This window comes from Ovis canadensis, chromosome 18, assembly GCF_042477335.2.
Source record: "Ovis canadensis isolate MfBH-ARS-UI-01 breed Bighorn chromosome 18, ARS-UI_OviCan_v2, whole genome shotgun sequence".
Taxonomy (NCBI): Eukaryota; Metazoa; Chordata; class Mammalia; order Artiodactyla; family Bovidae; genus Ovis; species Ovis canadensis.
Genome location: NC_091262.1, coordinates 78,274,632 through 78,291,443, shown reverse-complemented (window position 1 = coordinate 78,291,443; position 16,812 = coordinate 78,274,632). Strand labels below are relative to the sequence as shown.

The following is a 16,812-nucleotide window of genomic DNA, read 5'->3' as shown; positions in this document are numbered from 1 at the left end:
GTCTGTCTAGTCAAGGCTATGATTTTTCCAGTAGTCATATATGGATGTGAGAGTTGGACTATAAAGAAAGCTGAACGCTGAAGAATTGATGCTTTTGAACTGTGGTGTTGGAGAAGACTCTTGAGAGTCCCTTGGACTGCAAGGAGATCCAACCAGTCCATCCTTAAGGAAAATCAGTCCTGGGTGTTCATCGGAAGGACTGATGTTGAAGCTGAAACTCCAATATTTTGGCCACCTGATGCGAAGAGCTGACTCATTTGAAAAGACCCTGATGTTGGGAAAGATTGAGGGCAGGAGGAGAAGGGGATGACAGAGGATGAGATGGTTAGATGGTATCACCGACTCAATGGACATGAGTTTGGGTAAGCTCTGGGAGTTGGTGATGGACAGGGAGGCCTGGCGTGCTGAGGTTCATGGGGTCATAAACAGTCGGACACAACTGAGCGACTGACCTGAACTGAACTGAATATCTTCAGGAGGTCATGGCTCCTGTGGCCAATTTAACTGTAGGGGAGGTCTACCAAGTTTTAGGGGCTTCTCTGGTGGCTCAGATGGTAAAGAATCTGCCTGCAACGCAGGAGACCCAGGTTGGATACTTGGGTGGGGAAGATCCCCTGGAGAAGGGAATGGCAACCCACTCCAGTATTCTTGCCTGGAGAATTCCATGGACAGAGGAGGCTGGCAGGCTACAGTCCATGGGGCCACAGAGTCAGACACAAATGAACAACTAATACCAAGTTTCAAACTTCCAACAGTCGATTCTTGATAACTGTCCCACAGGAACTGATATTCCCATTTATATATCTAAAGCATCTGAATTTTAAAACTGAAAAATGACAAAGAAAATGGAGTCTCATGTAAGGGTTATTCTTTTAAAGTTTGTATTGCCACTAAGGGGTAAGCATGTTTAAATTCATCATGATGACTACCACCAGTGGTATTAAGAACCTCACATTCTTGGGCCCCACAGGAAATTGATAATACACAAATACAAACTTAGAATGGTTATGATTAGTTCAAAACTTTCTCAGCTATGCTAATTTTCCTCTTCCTTAATAGAAGAAAGCATCACAGAATCACCAGCAGATTTATCAAGAAAAGGACTAGCTTTGTACAACAACGGACAGCGGAACTGGGTTCTAGTCTGGATTTGTCTCTAAGCAGCTGGATGTTCGCAGACAGTCACTTGGCCTCTCTGGACTTCACTTGTAAATGGACAGGAATAGCTCAGCTATTCAGAGGGCTCTAAGGTTCCGTCTAGTCAAGGCTATGGTTTTTCCAGTGCTCATGTATGGATGTGAGAGTTGGACTGTGAAGAAGGCTGAGCACCGAAGAATTGATGCTTTTGAACTGTGGTATTGGAGAAGACTCCTGAGAGTCCCTTGGACTGCAAGGAGATCCAACCAGTCCATTCTGAAGGAGATCAGCCCTGGGTGTTCTTTGGAAGGAATGATGCTAAAGCTGAAACTCCAGTACTTTGGCCACTTCATGCGAAGAGTTGACTCATTGGAAAAGACTTTGATGCTGGGAGGGATTGGGGGCAGGAGAAGAAGGGGACGACAGAGGATGAGATGGCTGGATGGCATCATTGACTCGATGGACGCGAGTCTGAGTGAACTCCGGGAGTTGGTGATGGACAAGGAGGCCTGGCGTGCTGCGATTCATGGGGTCATAAAGAGTCGGACATGACTGAGCGACTGAACTGAACTGAACTGAAGGTTCTGATTCCATTTCAAGGCCAGAAACTGAAATACACAGTTCATCCACTAGAGGGAGGAACAAAGGATTTACTACTGATCTCGAATAACTTTTAAAGGTCATTTAGCATTAAAAAAAAAAGAAGACGACTCTTCCCTGTGTGCTTACAGAATAGCAGTCTGATTTCCATTGTTCCTGTTACCTCCTTTCAAGTGTAGGATTTTAATGGAAAATAGCATAAATATTTAAATTTTGATGTTATTAAAATACTTTCTGGAAAATGGTAGCACTCATGATAAAAATGGAAATACTTAGTGTAATTAGTTTAAGATTATACATTGTGCATTGATAGACTATACAGAAACAGACATCAGAAAAGTTACTAGATGTTTTGGATAAAACATAACAATGACCACAGATTGCGGTAAATAAGTGGAAGCCAGTTTTGAATTGCTGTATTTGCCAAATTATACTAGCTCCTTCTCTGATTCCTTAAAATAAAAACTGAAGTCTTTGCTCATACAATTTTGCAAAAATCCTTCCAGCAGCCCTTGTGGATGACATATAGACACAAACTCCATGTATTAAAGTCATGATAACAAGGGACTCATTCACTGAAGAGGCAAAATGCCCCACAGTCAAATGATTATTTTTCAGGATTCTAACTTAACATGTTAATGTTTATCACGTGAGTAAATAAGTATTGGAAGAATTAATGAATTCTTAGGCAAGAACAATGCTATTTAAAAATTAGCTGAACTGAACATGAGCTCAAGGGTTTTTTATTTTAAGGTCAGTGTAAGAATTTTCATTTGCAATAAAAATTCAAATTGAGGGATTCAATTCAAATTTGAGCTTCCCAGGTGGTGGTGCTAGTGGTAAAGAGCCCACCTGGCAATGCAGGAGATGTAGGAGACACGGGTTCGATCTCTGGGTGGGGAAGATCTCCTGGAGGAGGGAATGGCCACCCACTCCAGTATTCCTGCCTGGAGAATCCCACGGACAGAGGATCCTGGTGGGCTACAGTCCGTGGGGTTGCAGAGTTGGACACGACTGAAGCAACTGAGCATGTACAATCACAGACATTATATCTAAGCAGGCTTATTCATCAGCAAAATATTTTCAAAACAATCATTTTGTGTTACCAGTTCATTACAAAAACATGAAAAGACCACTCACTTTTCCATCCTTGGATGTGCCTGCAACTTGTCCTGTGGCTATTGTGACCCTATCGGGGTGAACTGCAAGGCTAAAAAGAGATCTTCATAAAACATCTGTTCTTAGATAAGTCCCAACTCAAGTTTTCATAGTTTCATTTACCTATATTAATAATGTGTCTATGTTGATTAAACGTTCAGACTGTGAAAAAAAAAAAAACAAAACCCAAACAAACCAAACAAATAAAACACAAAACATCTACTCTTTTAAAGGTAAGCTTCACTTTTCCCTTGCTCAAATATACTCTGGTCAAAAATTTAAATGTGAGAAATATACAGTGTCCGACTTCTTACACACTCTTGATAAATTCTCTGAGCTTCCAAAGACCTTAGACAATTGGTACATATTTCATTTCATCTTCATTTCTTTATAGGGAATTACCAAACTCAAGGGAAAAGCATCGTGATTGGGAAATACCACTTCAATCTCAGAATTGCTTAATTAGTGTACGGTCATTATTAAGAAGTCATTTTGAGTCCATCAAACAGCAAAGACATCACCTTTTTTTCAACAGGATTTTTATAACTGATCAGGGACTTAGGACAAATAGAAATAACATAAACCCATCTACTCATCCACCCATCTTTCCAAGATATAAAATCACTACCAAAGGTATAAATGAATTATAGGAATAGCAGACCCAGCCAGAAACAAGAGGCAAAACATTTTTATTAAAAACTGCACACCCGAATTAGAAGCCATTAGCATGAGAAGACCTCCAGATAGGGGAGCTATTTGTTTACGTAACACGGCTGTTTAAGACAATGTGTCACGAGAATAGAAAACCAAAGAATGGGTCTTAGGGCACCAGGGAGCCAGAAGACAGGCCAGAGCACAAACAAGAGCTGTTCTCAAAGACCCCATTTTCTCAGCTCTCTCTGCTTCTCTGTAGTTCTATCCATCATGGAACCCTTTCTGCCAATACCCTTCGCACAAGCACAGGCATTCGTTTTGAGGACTCACCACTTCACGTCGTCATTATGGCCCGCGTAATGCCTCTGAAGCTGCTCCTCCACGTTGTACAGCACAACCACTGACGCGATGAAATAGACAGTCTCGCCCGTCGGGAGCAAGTACAGGTTATTACGGCAGTCTCGACCCCTGTACCCGTAGCTTCGTGTACGTCAAGATAAAACTTGCCTTCTTTTAGGAGCTAACAAAACATCAGCTTTCTTCAGCTGGCACAGGGACTACATTTCTATGTGACTGTTACCATCAATTTCACTAATTTAAAGAAGACTAAATTTGAAATAATCTGTGCCAAATATTCAATACATTGGACCCCCTCAATAGGCAGGCAATAAAGTTGCAAATGGTAATTGATGCAGTGGTAATTGCTGATATTTTTTTTAACAATACAAAGGTGTGGGTTTTTTGAAAGTATGTATTATAATATGACCTGGTAGCTCAGCTGGTAAAGAATTTGCCTGCAATGAGGGAGACCCCAGTTTGATTTCTGGGTCGGGAAGATCCACTGGAGAAGGGATAAGCCACCCATTCCAGTATTCTTGGGCTTCCCTGGTGGCTCAGCTGGTAAAGAATCCGCCTGCGATGCGGGGGACCTGGGTTCGACTCAGCTTGATGAAACATGGTGATTTGCTGTTCTCCTGCTAACAGGAAGTGGATCAGACGCTTGTGTAATAACTAGGAAGTGAACTCCTCAATCTGGTGCATCAGTCACGGATCCAGGAAATCCGTGGCCAGGGCCTACACTGCTTTGCTGAGCTGCTGAAATCTTACATGGATGCGTTTTCCTCACACCTAGGTGGGGTTTAAGTTTTTCCCAAGCTGGTCTCCTGAAAGGCCGGTGACCATAACATTCTGTTAGAGGTACTATCCTGACTGTAGAATCAAAGACACCTGAAGGGTGACTAGACACTAAGTCCCCAAGAATGCTGGGCTACTCTGCTCATGTTTTTCTCTTTCCTTTCTGCTGCCTCTCTTGCGTACCATTTATTCTAGTCACCCTACTACTTGCTGAGACCTGCTGGACCATGACCACAGTCTAGAATGCGTCCACTTGCCGTCTTGAATCTAACTTTTAAAGCCAAGGGCTTGCTTCTGGAACTGGAATTGAAAGGAAGAACAGGGCCACTGAGTCTTGTCACCTTTGAACTCTCCACGTTATCATCATCCTGAGGCACACACCTGCTACAGGGGACCTGAAACTGCCGTCACGCTGGGGCGGAAGGAGAGAGGCTCAGCCTGGTTCTGGAATCATGGCTGGGAGATTACTTGAATCCTATTATGGTCAGTGGCTTCTGTAGCTTGTTTGGAAAACGAAACATATCTGACAGTGTCATGTGCGTGCAGGCGTTCCCAGTTGTGTCCGACTCTTTGCAACCACGTGGACTGCAGCCCACCAGGCTCCTCTGCCTGTGGGATTTTCCAGGCAACAATACTGGAGAGGGTTGCCATTTCCTACTCCAGTGGATCATCCTGACCCAGAGATCAAACCCAACTCTCTGGCGTCTCCTGCATTGGCAGGTGGATTCTTTAGCACTCAGTTCAGTTCAGTTCAGTCACTCACTTCTGTTTGACTCCTTGCGACTAGCAGGAGCTCACCCAAACTCATGTGCATTGAGTTGGTGATGCCATCCAGCCATCTCATCCTCTGTTGTCCCCTCCTCCTCCTGCCCCCAATCCCTCCCAGCATCAAGGTCTTTTCCAATGAGTCAGACACTCTTCGCATGAGGTGGCCAAAGTATTAGAGTTTCAGCTTCAGCATCAGTCCTTCCAATGAACATCCAGGACTGATCTCCTTTAGGATGGACTGGCTGGATCTCCTTGCAGTCCAAGGGACTCTCAAGAGTCTTCTCCAACACCACAGTTCAAAAGCATCAATTCTTCGGAGCTCAGCTTTCTTCACAGTCCAACTCTCACATCCATACATGACCACAGGAAAAAACATAGCCTTGACTAGACGGACCTTAGTCAGCAAAGTAATGTCTCTGCTTTTGAATATGCTATCTAGGTTGGTCATAACTTTCCTTCCAAGGAGTAAGCGTCTTTTAATTTCATGGCTGCAATCACCATCTGCAGTGATTTTGGAGCCCCCCAAAATAAAGTCTGACACTGTTTCCACTCTTTCCCCATCTATTCCCCATGGAGTGATGGGACCAGATGACATGATCTTCGTTTTCTGAACGTTGAGCTTTAAGCCAACTTTTTCACTCTCCTCTTTCACTTTCATCACGAGGCTTTTAGTTCTTCTTCACTTTCTGCCATAAGGGTGGTGTCATCTGCATATCTGAGGTTATTGATATTTCTCCCGGCAATCTTGATTCCAGCTTGTGTTTCTTCCAGTCCAGCGTTTCTCATGATGTACTCTGCATAGAAGTTAAAGAAGCAGGGTGACAATATACAGCCTTGATGTACTCCTTTTCCTATTTGGAACCAGTGTGTTGTTCCATGTCCAGTTCTAACTGTTGCTTCTTGACCTGCATACAGATTTCTCAAGAGGCAGGTCAGGTGGTCCGGTATTCCCATCTCTTTCAGAATCTTCCACAGTTTATTGTGATCCACATAGTCAAAGGCTTTAGCATAGTCAATAAAACAGAAATAGGTGTTTTTCTGGATCTCTCTTGCTTTTTTGATGATCCAGCGGATGTTGGCAACTTGATCTCTGGTTCCTCTGCCTTTTCTAAAAACCAGCTTGAACATCTGGAAGTTCATGGTTCATGTATTGCTGAAGCCCGGCTTGGAGAATTTTGAGCATTACTTTACTAGCATGTGAGATGAGTGCAACTGTGTGGTAGTTTGAGCATTCTTTCGCATTGCCTTTCTTTGGGATGGGAATGAAAACTGACCTCTTCCAGTTCTGTGGCCACTGCTGAGTTTTCCAAATTTGCTGGCATATTGAGTGCAGCACTTTCACAGCATCATCTTTTAGGATTCAAAATAGCTCAACTGGAATTCCATCACCTCCACTAGCTTTGTTCGTAATGATGCTTTCTAAGGCCCACTTGACTTCACATTCCAGGATGTTTGGCTCTAGATGAGTGATCACACCATCGTGATTATCTGGGTCGTGAAAATCTTTTTTTTACAGTTCTTCTGTGTATTCTTGCCACCTCTTCTTAATAGCTTCTGCTTCTGTTAGGTCATTACCATTTCAGTCCTTTATTGAGCCCATCTTTGCATGAAATGTTCCCTTGGTATCTAATTTTCTTTGTATCTAATTTTCTGTTCTTGGTATCTAATTTTCTGTTGTTTTCCTCTATTTCTTTGCATTGCTTGCTGAGGAAGGCTTTCTTTTCTCTCCCTGCTATTCTTTGGAACTCTGCATTCAGATGCTTATATCTTTCCTTTTTGCTTCTCTTCTTTTCACAGCTATTTGTAAGGCGTCCTCAGATAGCCATTTTGCTTTTTTGCATTTCTTTTTCATGGGGATGGTCTTCACCACTAGCACCACCTGGAAAACCCTCTGACTATGTTAAGTGGCTATATTGTTTCAAATATTAAGCAGTATGAGGTTATAAATCCTATTCTAAGAGAAAAAAGTTGAGTTTTGACATTCTTTATATTTTAAAGTATTTAAAAAGAAAATCTGCAGATACTGGTAAATGACTTTCATGTCTAAGTTATAAACCAATTCTGAGTTTACTGCTTATTGTAAACTGGCAGCTATGTATTTCACTTAAAACATTTTTTTTTACATTATAAAAAATACCTGTAAAAGGTGTGAACAGTATACATGTATATATGAAGTGTGGTTAGGTCTCTGGGCTCTCACTGCCATGGAAAGTGAAAGTATTAGTCGTCACTTGTGTCTGACTGCGACCCCATGGACTGCAGCCTGCCAGGCTCCTCTGTCCATAAAATTCTCTGGCAAAGAATATTGGAGTGAGTTGCCATTCCCCTCTCCAGGGGATCTTCCTGACTCAGGGATGGAACCCAGGTCTTCTGCATTGCCGGCAGAATCTTTACCATCTGACCCACCAGGGAAGCTCATGTATCTATATATCAATCGATATAAGGTAACAAATTTAGGTCCTCCTTGTTCTAACCATCCACAGCTTCTCAGGGATAATAACCTGTTAAGACTTTAGCATATATGCTTCCAACGCTGGAGCGAAACACCACGTGAACTTGGACGTGAAAACCCACCATTTATCTGCTGCAAATCCCACTGGTTCCCACCTTTTAAAATATGAGTTGGGAGCAGGTTGAACAACTGTGTCTTGAATAATGTGTTTCAGATTTGATTTAACCAATTCAAACAATCAGTGACCTAAAGAAGAATGGGGTCCCTTTTCACGTGCCAATACAGACGGCAAAATGGGTGCAGGTAGGTGAACACTTGGCGGCATCTGAATCCGAAAAAAAAAAAAAATTGTTTTGAGAAATTTAGGTACAGAAATAATTGCAAGAAATTTCCAAGGAATATGACTTTATAACTTCAAACAGTAATTCTTCTAACTGAAATAACAATAGCTTCAGCTTAAACCAACTTCATGTCATGTGTTGCGAGGGTTTGGCATTAAACTGGTATTCAATAAATAGCTGTTTGAAGGTGAAGAAAGGATTCTTGTTCTTTGTCTTAAAGTCTTCATGGACTGGATGGTGGCCTCTGTAGGTTTCTAAAGTAAAACAAAATAGTAAAAAAACAAACAAAAAAAACACTTCACCCTCTTTCACAGGCTCTATTTCTTGATTTCTTGTCCTTCTTTTATTCCCTCCTTGGTACTCCATTCACTTTCCCAAGCCTCATATTATGAAGATTCTAGCAGCTTTATTTCAAGAACGCTAGTCATGTGGCTGACTCAGGTTTCTGTGGCCTGGATTTTGTGAGAGCGTTTTCCTTTTTCCCAGTGGTATTATGTTGATGCTACGTGTCCGTTTAACTGAAGCCATACATTGTATTGTATTCCTTTCATTTAGTACTGAGTCCATACTCATGTTCAATTAGTCACTGTTTCTTTCTTTTTTTTTTTTTGCCTTTTTAAATTGATGTATAGTTGATAGTGTTCTTGCCTGGAGAATCCCAGGGATGGTGGAGCCTGGTGGGCTGCCGTCTATGGGGTCGCACAGAGTCGGACACGACTGAAGCGACTTAGCAGCAGCATAGTTGATTTACAATGTTAAGATCCCACCCTGTAGCACGTGGGTTCTTAGTTCCTCAGTCACAGATTGAACCCATACCCCCTGCATTGGAAGGCAAAGTCTTAACCCCTGGACTACCAGCAAAGTCCCTAGTCACTGTTAGCTTGAAGTTAAGATTCCCAAGGTTGGCCAAAGCCCTGCTTGGTTGAGGTGGAATGCTAGTCCTTCCTTCCAGGGAGTCCCTCTTTCTTTCTTTGGGTTTAAAAACTTTTTGCCGTCATGGTTTAGTTTTATGGGTTTCTACAACTTAATTTCAATAAACGCACTCATCAACTGATGACTTCAGGTCAGACTTAATGAATAAAGGATACACCCATTCCAGCTTCAGTCTCTTGGTTGGCAGTTCTACTTTTGCTTCCAAATTGTAAGAATCCACTTGATCTTTGGGCATGTACATGGTAACAGGGCGTCCACGAAGAAACATTTTTACATATCCTTCTTCTACGAAGAGAACAAACACGTCAGTAAGACACCTTGGTGCCTAGGGTACCTGAAAAAAAGTTATATTTTCTCCATCCTTTCAATGCAAAAGTAGAAACGTTGCCCTTTGTGTCATTTCTGGTTAAAATCCTAGGGAAAACTAACTAAAACACAAACAGTTTGAAACAAAAATGTTCACCTTGTTTGCCTTTGACATTCTGCTTAGTTAAATAATGTGAGAAATTATAATAGGCAGAAAATAATTAGATTCCAATAATTATTTTCCATGAGAGATTTTAGTGCCTATAGGTTCTTTATTATCAGGAGGGGGAAAATGCCACCCCAAAAAATTACAACTAACACAAGAAATCCACTTAAATTTTTTTTTTATTGAGTTCAATGGATATACAATTGCAGTATCAAAATTCATAAAATATCTTTCAGTATTTAAATTGGTTTGTTATAGTGCAATGTAAAAATGTGTCTTTATGTATCTTTCACACTGGATAATTCAAGTGTAAAGGGCACGAAACTGGCAGAAATACATGCTGGGATGCATGCAAAAAGGAAAATGCTCAAAGAAAAGCTAGAAATAGAAAAGAAAAGAACAAAAGACCCATTAGAGAGAGAAGCTGGGGAATAAACCTCTCTAGAACAAACATTTTTATAACAAAATCACTTCTGAATCTTTAATAAATTATAGGGATGAAAGTAAAATCCACTAATACATCAACAAGGGGCCACTCCTGAACTTTAAACAAAAACAAACAATATAGGGTTTTCTGGCTACAGTTTTCAAGATATAATAAGGCCAAAGAAAATGTCTTGTGAGCTCTTGATGAATTCTGTTTGGATTCAGAACTCACTGCATTCTGATGCTTCACTGCAGATCAAAGGACTGGGCCCCTTAGTGGCGTTTAAATTGGGCAGTTGGGGCTGTACCATAACTCAACAGAAAAATTATGCCCAGAGAGGAAACCGCTAAGGAAGTCATAAAATAATTATAATGTTGTAAGTACCACATTCACGAATTAGTTTTGTAAGCCTTATTCCTGAGGATTTTCAGATAAAGCCACATGCGATATTGCCTAAAAACTGAGAGGCCACTGCACTTTTACGGTGTGCGTGCAATTCAGGTCTTAGATGCATGCATGTGACACGCTCTCCACTCTGCATATTAAATCTGACTTTTAAGTAAAAATCAACATGTGTTCACTCTTGCACAGTATGCCAGCTGCCGTGTTCTGTGATGCTCCTGTGACAGTGCTCCTCACTAGGCTCCCTCCTCCCCAGTTCCACTGGGAGGAGCCCATCTGAGGCCCCCAGGGCTGCAGGCTTTTGTACGGACCCCCCCCCGCCCCCGGTCATTGTAGCTACCAAACCCATGAAGGCCCACACTGGATTCAGGATCCTTCTGCTCACCTACCTGCTGGACCCAGCGCTCTAAATGCCCTGCCCCCTCTTCCCGTATATGACATCACTGGCCACAACTGCCCCCCACCCGGGGGTCCTTCTCTGTCTCTGCCACCTACACACCCACCCGCTCTGTGCACCTACCCATGCTCGCCTCACCCGGCCCCTTCCCTTCCTTCATCCCTCAACCAAATCTCAGCTCTTCAGACGGTGTGGCCATCACAGCTGAAGACCCTAAAAACACTCAGTAGATCAATGGAAGAGGGACAAAGAGGGGCGGGTGTGATGGCTTAAATGACAAGTGATTCCATGAATTCTCTTTGTAAGAGGGGAATCACGGAATGCAGATTCAGAATAAAGGGAATATAATGTCACCCTGCAGCACATATCAAAAGCCTTGTACAGGTGTATGCAATTCATATAGATGGAATATCTACTTGAGTATATCATTACGTGCTGGAGAAGTCCTTATGACAGATTTCTTAATGGGCAAATCTACGTCACTGGACCGAGAAGAAAAGTTCTGGAGTTAGCCTTGGCACTGTTCTGGATAGCTAAGTCAGACCTCCTACATCTTAAAAAAAACCAAAAAACCAACAAAACGCAGCGAGGGAAAGCAATCTTTGCTTGCTTGTTCTTTTTTTCAGGCATGTTAGGATAACAGCACACAACCCCCAAACCCAGAGGTGCCAGAGGGAGCGGCCAGCAGCAGTGCAGGTTCCAGAAACGGGGCATCCAGGGCTCGCCCTATAGCTCTCTTGACATTCATACAGATTTTAAAAAGAGTTCTTGTCATCAGCCAATCATCACCGGAGGTCTAGTTTTTAGCTCCTCAGTCAGACCCGCCCAAGTAAATGCTCAGGACTGCTTTGAACGTCCAATAACCCCATGTGGTTTGCATCACAAAGCATTTTCATACAAGGAGGGTAGCTGGTGGCCTGTATGAAAAGAGTTTCTGCAGCCTGGGGCGCAGCTTTGCTCAGAGAGCTATGAGGTTTCAGAAATGCCGCCTACCTTTGCAGTGTGTCACCCGGCGTTTCCCTTGGGATTTCGGAGACAGAGACAGAAGTGCTGGGTAAAGAGATGAGGGGGCACTGCAAGAGTGACTGGCCTGCCTGCAGGGGGCGCTCTTGAGCCCCACAGGCCCAGAGGTTCCCCCACCCCCACCGCTAGAAAAACCTGGACACATTTCAGGGGTTCTGACAAGTGCACACCAGACCTACTCTGCAGGCTGAGGGCGATTACATTCTCAGTGAGTAATTTCATGCTTCCTGAAAATGAAATGAATATTGAAGCACATGCGCATAAATAGGAAAGTCTGACTTTCATGTTTCGATGCTGAACTTAAGGGGGGGAAAAACTTGGAAAATTAAATGAGTTCATTTAGCTCATGGCACAAAATCTTGTCAAAGATTTTGCATTTTAAGTACGCTTTCAAATAAGCTTACTATTCTAAAAATAGCAGTTCCCTTATTATAACACGTGTTAGAAAAGATACATGGAAAGATATATATGGACTATTAGTTGGCAGTTTAGGAAATCACAGGCAGAAAAAGAAGTCGATTTTAGATAAAGTTGTAACTGGATACATCAGAGACTTTCCCTTTCAAGAGAAACGCAAATGCTGGTGATGGGAGAGCCCCCATTAGTAAGGAAGGGGCGAGGAAGGCAACAGGATGTTTTAACCGAGAAATTTCATGTAACGGCATGTCACTCTTTCTCCTCATGGATGTCTCTTGAATCCGTTTTAAATGTGGGCAAATGAAGGGTTTAGTCTTTATGACCCTTTTTCTGGGTGGTCTCTGAGTGATGTGAGTCACCAGACCCCCATGTACAGGCTGATAGTGAGCACTCAGCCCCCAGCCCCCTGACACAGACCCCCGTGTTCCGCCCATCCCAGCTGCCCCTGAACAACCGCTTCTTACTGCCCCTCAAGTACCACAGAGAGTAAGGGGCGCCCGCGCTGACATTCAGCCAGCCTTACCTGCGCTGAAGACCGGCTCCTTGGGTTTGCTGTGGAGACAAAACCAAAATAGGTTTTATTTCTTTCTAAATTTATGTTTAATTGGAGGAAAACTGCTTTTACAGCATTGTGTCGGTTTCTGCCATACAACAATGCAAATCAGCTTCCGATATGGACCATTTTTAAAGCCTTTATTGAATCTGCTACAATATTGCTTCTGTTTTATGCTTTGGTTTCCCCGCCCGGAGGCATGTGGGATTTGAGCTCTCTGACCAGGGGTAGAACCCACATTCCCTGCACTGGAAGACGAAGTCTAAACCATCAGACCACCAGGGAAGTCCCCCAAAACAGTTCTGAAAGGGAAGCATGGGCTGGTGGTTAGTCACAGAAGACCCCTCACCCACTAGCCGCACTAGTTCGTCACACAGATGCTGAGTGAAGAACATATGTTACAAAGAAACACAAAGCCATGTAACTGTGAAGAGGAACAGTGTAAACAAACATGCTTAAAACCAAGCACCAGGGATGACAATCCCAACTTTATCACCAAAGCTGTGCTTTTTATGAGAGCAAAGAAAGGTTTGGAGAAGGAAAACACGTGGTTGATCAAGATGGAAACAGCCCTGCCTAAGTGCATAGAAAGTTTCTCTTCCCCACGTGTTTCTGGCAGATTATTTGAAGGCCTGACTTAAAACTAGCAAACTCCTGTCTCAGGGGCTTTGGCGAGAGAACTTTAGTACCAGGCTCCCGAAAGGGGAGGAACTAAAGAACCTCTTGATGAGGGTGAAGGAGGAGAGTGAAAGAGCTGGCTTAAAACTAAATGTTAAAAAACTAAGATCATGCCATCAGGCCCCATTACTTTATGGCAAACAGAAAGAGAAAAGGTGGAACTAGGGACAAATTTCCTCTTCTTGGGCCCAAAAATCACTGCGGATGGTGACTGCGGCAGTGAAATCAGAGGACAACTGCTTCTTGGCAGGAAAGCTATGACAAACCTAGACTGTGCTGAAAAGCAGAGACACTGCTCTGCCGCCAAAGGTTTGCACAGTCAAGGCTGTGGTCTTCCCAGTGGTCACGTACGGTTGTGAGAGCTGGACTATAAAGAAGGCAGAACGCCAAAGAATTGATGCCTTCGAACTGTGGTGCTGGCAAAGACTCCTGAAAGACTCTTGGACAGTGCGGAGATCAAACCAGTCACTCTTAAGGGAGATCAACCCTGAATACTCGCTGGGAGAACTGATGCTGAATCTGAAGCTCCAGTATTTTGGTCATCTGATGCAAACAGCCGACTCACTGGAAAAGTCCCTGATGCTGGCAAAGATTGAGGGCAGAAGGAGAAGAGGACATCAGAGGATGAGATGGCTGGATGGCACCACCGATGCAATGGACATGGACTTGGGCAAACTCTGGGAGATGGTGAGGGACAGGGAGGCCTGGCGTGCTGCACTCCATGAGGTCACAGAGTTGGACATGACTGGGTGCCTGAACAACTCCCAGGAGGATGGCTCCTGGGGGGAAGACGAGGGGGCGGGGGAAAGGAGGGAAGAGCAAGGACTGCTGGGGTGTGGCCACATCCTGGGACATGGGGGGACCCCACTGTCTCAACCAGGCTGGGACCCCATGACTACACCTGGGAAACCAGATGCCCGCCCTGTTCAAGGGCACACTACGGACGGGCTGAGGTCACCCCTAGGGGCGAGCTTCCCACAAGACGGCCTGCCCCGGGGGTCCCCCCACCAAGTGCAGGAGGGCACGGTCCTCCCCGTGACAACCGGACAGCTGCCCGTGGGAAGACTGCCGCCTCGTGCCAGACAGGGGAGGGGACCCCCAAGGACGGCAGGAAGTGAATCCCGTTCAAACACAGAGCCAGCCCTTGAACCCAAGTCTCCAAGACTCCAATGTCCACGCCGTCTTCCATGGTACCCACCGCCCTTTCCTGCCCCCGGCTTCCCAGAATGCCTCCCACTTTAACATACAGAACAAGACACAGTAAATAAATGAAATCCACCCCAAAGATTTTGGGATTCCCTTGTAGCTCAGTTGGTAAAGAGTCTGCCTGCAATGCAGGAGACTAAGGTTTGAGTCCTGGGTTGGGAAGATCCCCTGGAGGAGGAAATGGCAACCCACTCCAGTATTCTTACCTGGGAAATCAAATGGACAGAGGAGCCTGGTGGGCTATAGTCCATGGGATCGCAAAGAGTAAGACATGACTGAAGCGACCAAAACCACACCCACCCAGGGTGGGCTGGGAGGACCACGACTCTGCAGAGGCACCTACATTTTCCGAGTCCGCAAAATGAAAAATGCAAACCAGAGCAGATATTATCCCCATGTCACTTTTCTCCTTCACTTTGAACTTGGGATACGCTGAGAAACACTGCCAGTGAAAACTGCCCTTAATCCCATGATGTAACAGATGGTAGTATTTATTAATGGCCTTGATTTTCAGTTGATATTATGCCGTATATATGGGAAACTCTTTGCTGATGCTTTGAAAGGGGTTCGATGTGTTTCAAGGAGGTGGATCTGCTACGGGGCAAGATTTCTGAACAGCCGCCGCTGGTCACTGAAACAGTGCTCTGTGGGTCCAGCACACCTTTAACACAAAGCCTGCCTTCCACGGGCCCTGAAGGCCCTGAACAACCTCTATGGACCCCGACGTTTTTCCGATCCCATCTCTCTCTCCCCTCAGTCATGGAGTTCCAGACGCTCTGTTCTCGCTGTCCTGTGACTGGGTCAGCACCTCCTGAGCCAGGCGTGGACCCCAGCTTCCTGCCCCCTGGATGCTGCTCCCTCCCCCCCAGGGACAGTACACGGCCGGGCGTGTGCTCAGATTCACCCTGTCCTGTTCCTCACACCCTGCCCACGCGTGCCTGCTAATTCGCTTCAGTCATGTCTTGACTTTGTGACCCCAGGGACTGTAGCCTGTCAGGCTCCTCTGTCCACAGGATTCTTCAGGCAAGAATACTGGGGTGGGTTGCCACTTCCTCCTTCAGGGGATCTTCTCAACCCAGGGGTCAAACCCGGGTCTCTTCCGTCTCCTGCGCTGGCAGGCGGGTCCTTTACCACGACTACCACCTGGGAAGCCCAGATATATCTTCATTATTGTGTCTCTCCCCATCAGGAGGGAAGCCCAGAAGGGCAGGGATCGCTGTCCACAGCTGTGACCCAGGGCCTGTAACTGCCTTCAGCTGCTGACTGGGAGCTGGTAGGGTCTGGAGCCCTCCCTGCCTCTGACTTGGCTGGCCCTGTGGATCTGTGTCTGGCCGGGTGGGCTGGGGGCGGGGGTGTCTCAGCGGCCCTGGCCCCCGCTGCCCCCCACTCACTGAAGTAGCTGGTGCTGTCCCGTGCATCATGCTTCCCGCCATCCTCCCAGCTGGTGCTCAGCCTTCACCCCGCCCCGCCCCACCAGGGCCCCTCTCAGGGTCCTTGTCCCTCCTTCAGGGCCGCTGAACAGCACGGGGTTCCCATGAAAGGCAGAGTGTGGAGCATCCTTCAGCAACTACCATGCCTGGTCTCTGAGAGGGGGGCTTCGGGACTCTGTCCTACTCCCTGGCTGTGTGGGAAGAACGTGTGTACCTGTGTGTGTGCGTGTGTGAGCACGCGTGCATGAAGGTTCACCTTGAGCTTGGGGCTCCCGAGAGTCCACCCATGCCGGTCCACACCCGGCCTCGCAGGATTCTAGAAGCTTTCAGCTCCTTTCCTCCTCTTCCTCCCATTCCTCCTCTTCCTGCAGCTCTGCAAAGATTTCAGCAGTGGTCACAGTCCCTCCTAAGAGGGGCCTGTCACTTTTGGGGTCGGAGTTCATTGCATCACTTAGTGACCGTGGCTCTATGGTGGGTTTACCTGGCTTGTTCTTGTTATTGGAGGGAGTGACACGCTTGTGATTTTTTTTTTTTTAAGTGGAAGAACAAGTCTTAACTCCAAATTTTATATCTCATTAGATTCAAGGCAGGGCAAGGACACAAGAGGAAAAGCTAAAACAGATCACTACA

At 45.2% G+C, this 16,812-nt stretch overlaps 1 protein-coding gene across 8 annotated transcripts in view; it reads right to left on the bottom strand.

Moving 5' to 3' along the window:
* The window catches only part of EML1 (EMAP like 1), a 194,997-nt gene that overhangs the window by 24,846 nt on the left and 153,339 nt on the right, over window positions 1-16,812 (bottom strand). For 4 of the 8 annotated variants that reach the window (XM_069559740.1, XM_069559738.1, XM_069559737.1 and 1 more), the window contains exons 5-9: window positions 12,839-12,867; window positions 11,869-11,925; window positions 9,333-9,462; window positions 3,880-4,029; window positions 2,878-2,947 (exon numbers count right to left, since the gene is read on the bottom strand). In XM_069559740.1, the coding sequence (XP_069415841.1) occupies window positions 2,878-2,947; window positions 3,880-4,029; window positions 9,333-9,462; window positions 11,869-11,925; window positions 12,839-12,867 (436 nt within the window). The remainder of the gene's footprint in view (window positions 1-2,877; window positions 2,948-3,879; window positions 4,030-9,332; window positions 9,463-11,868; window positions 11,926-12,838; window positions 12,868-16,812) is intronic. The other 4 variants (XM_069559743.1, XM_069559744.1, XM_069559742.1 and 1 more) reach the window with 1 other exon arrangement.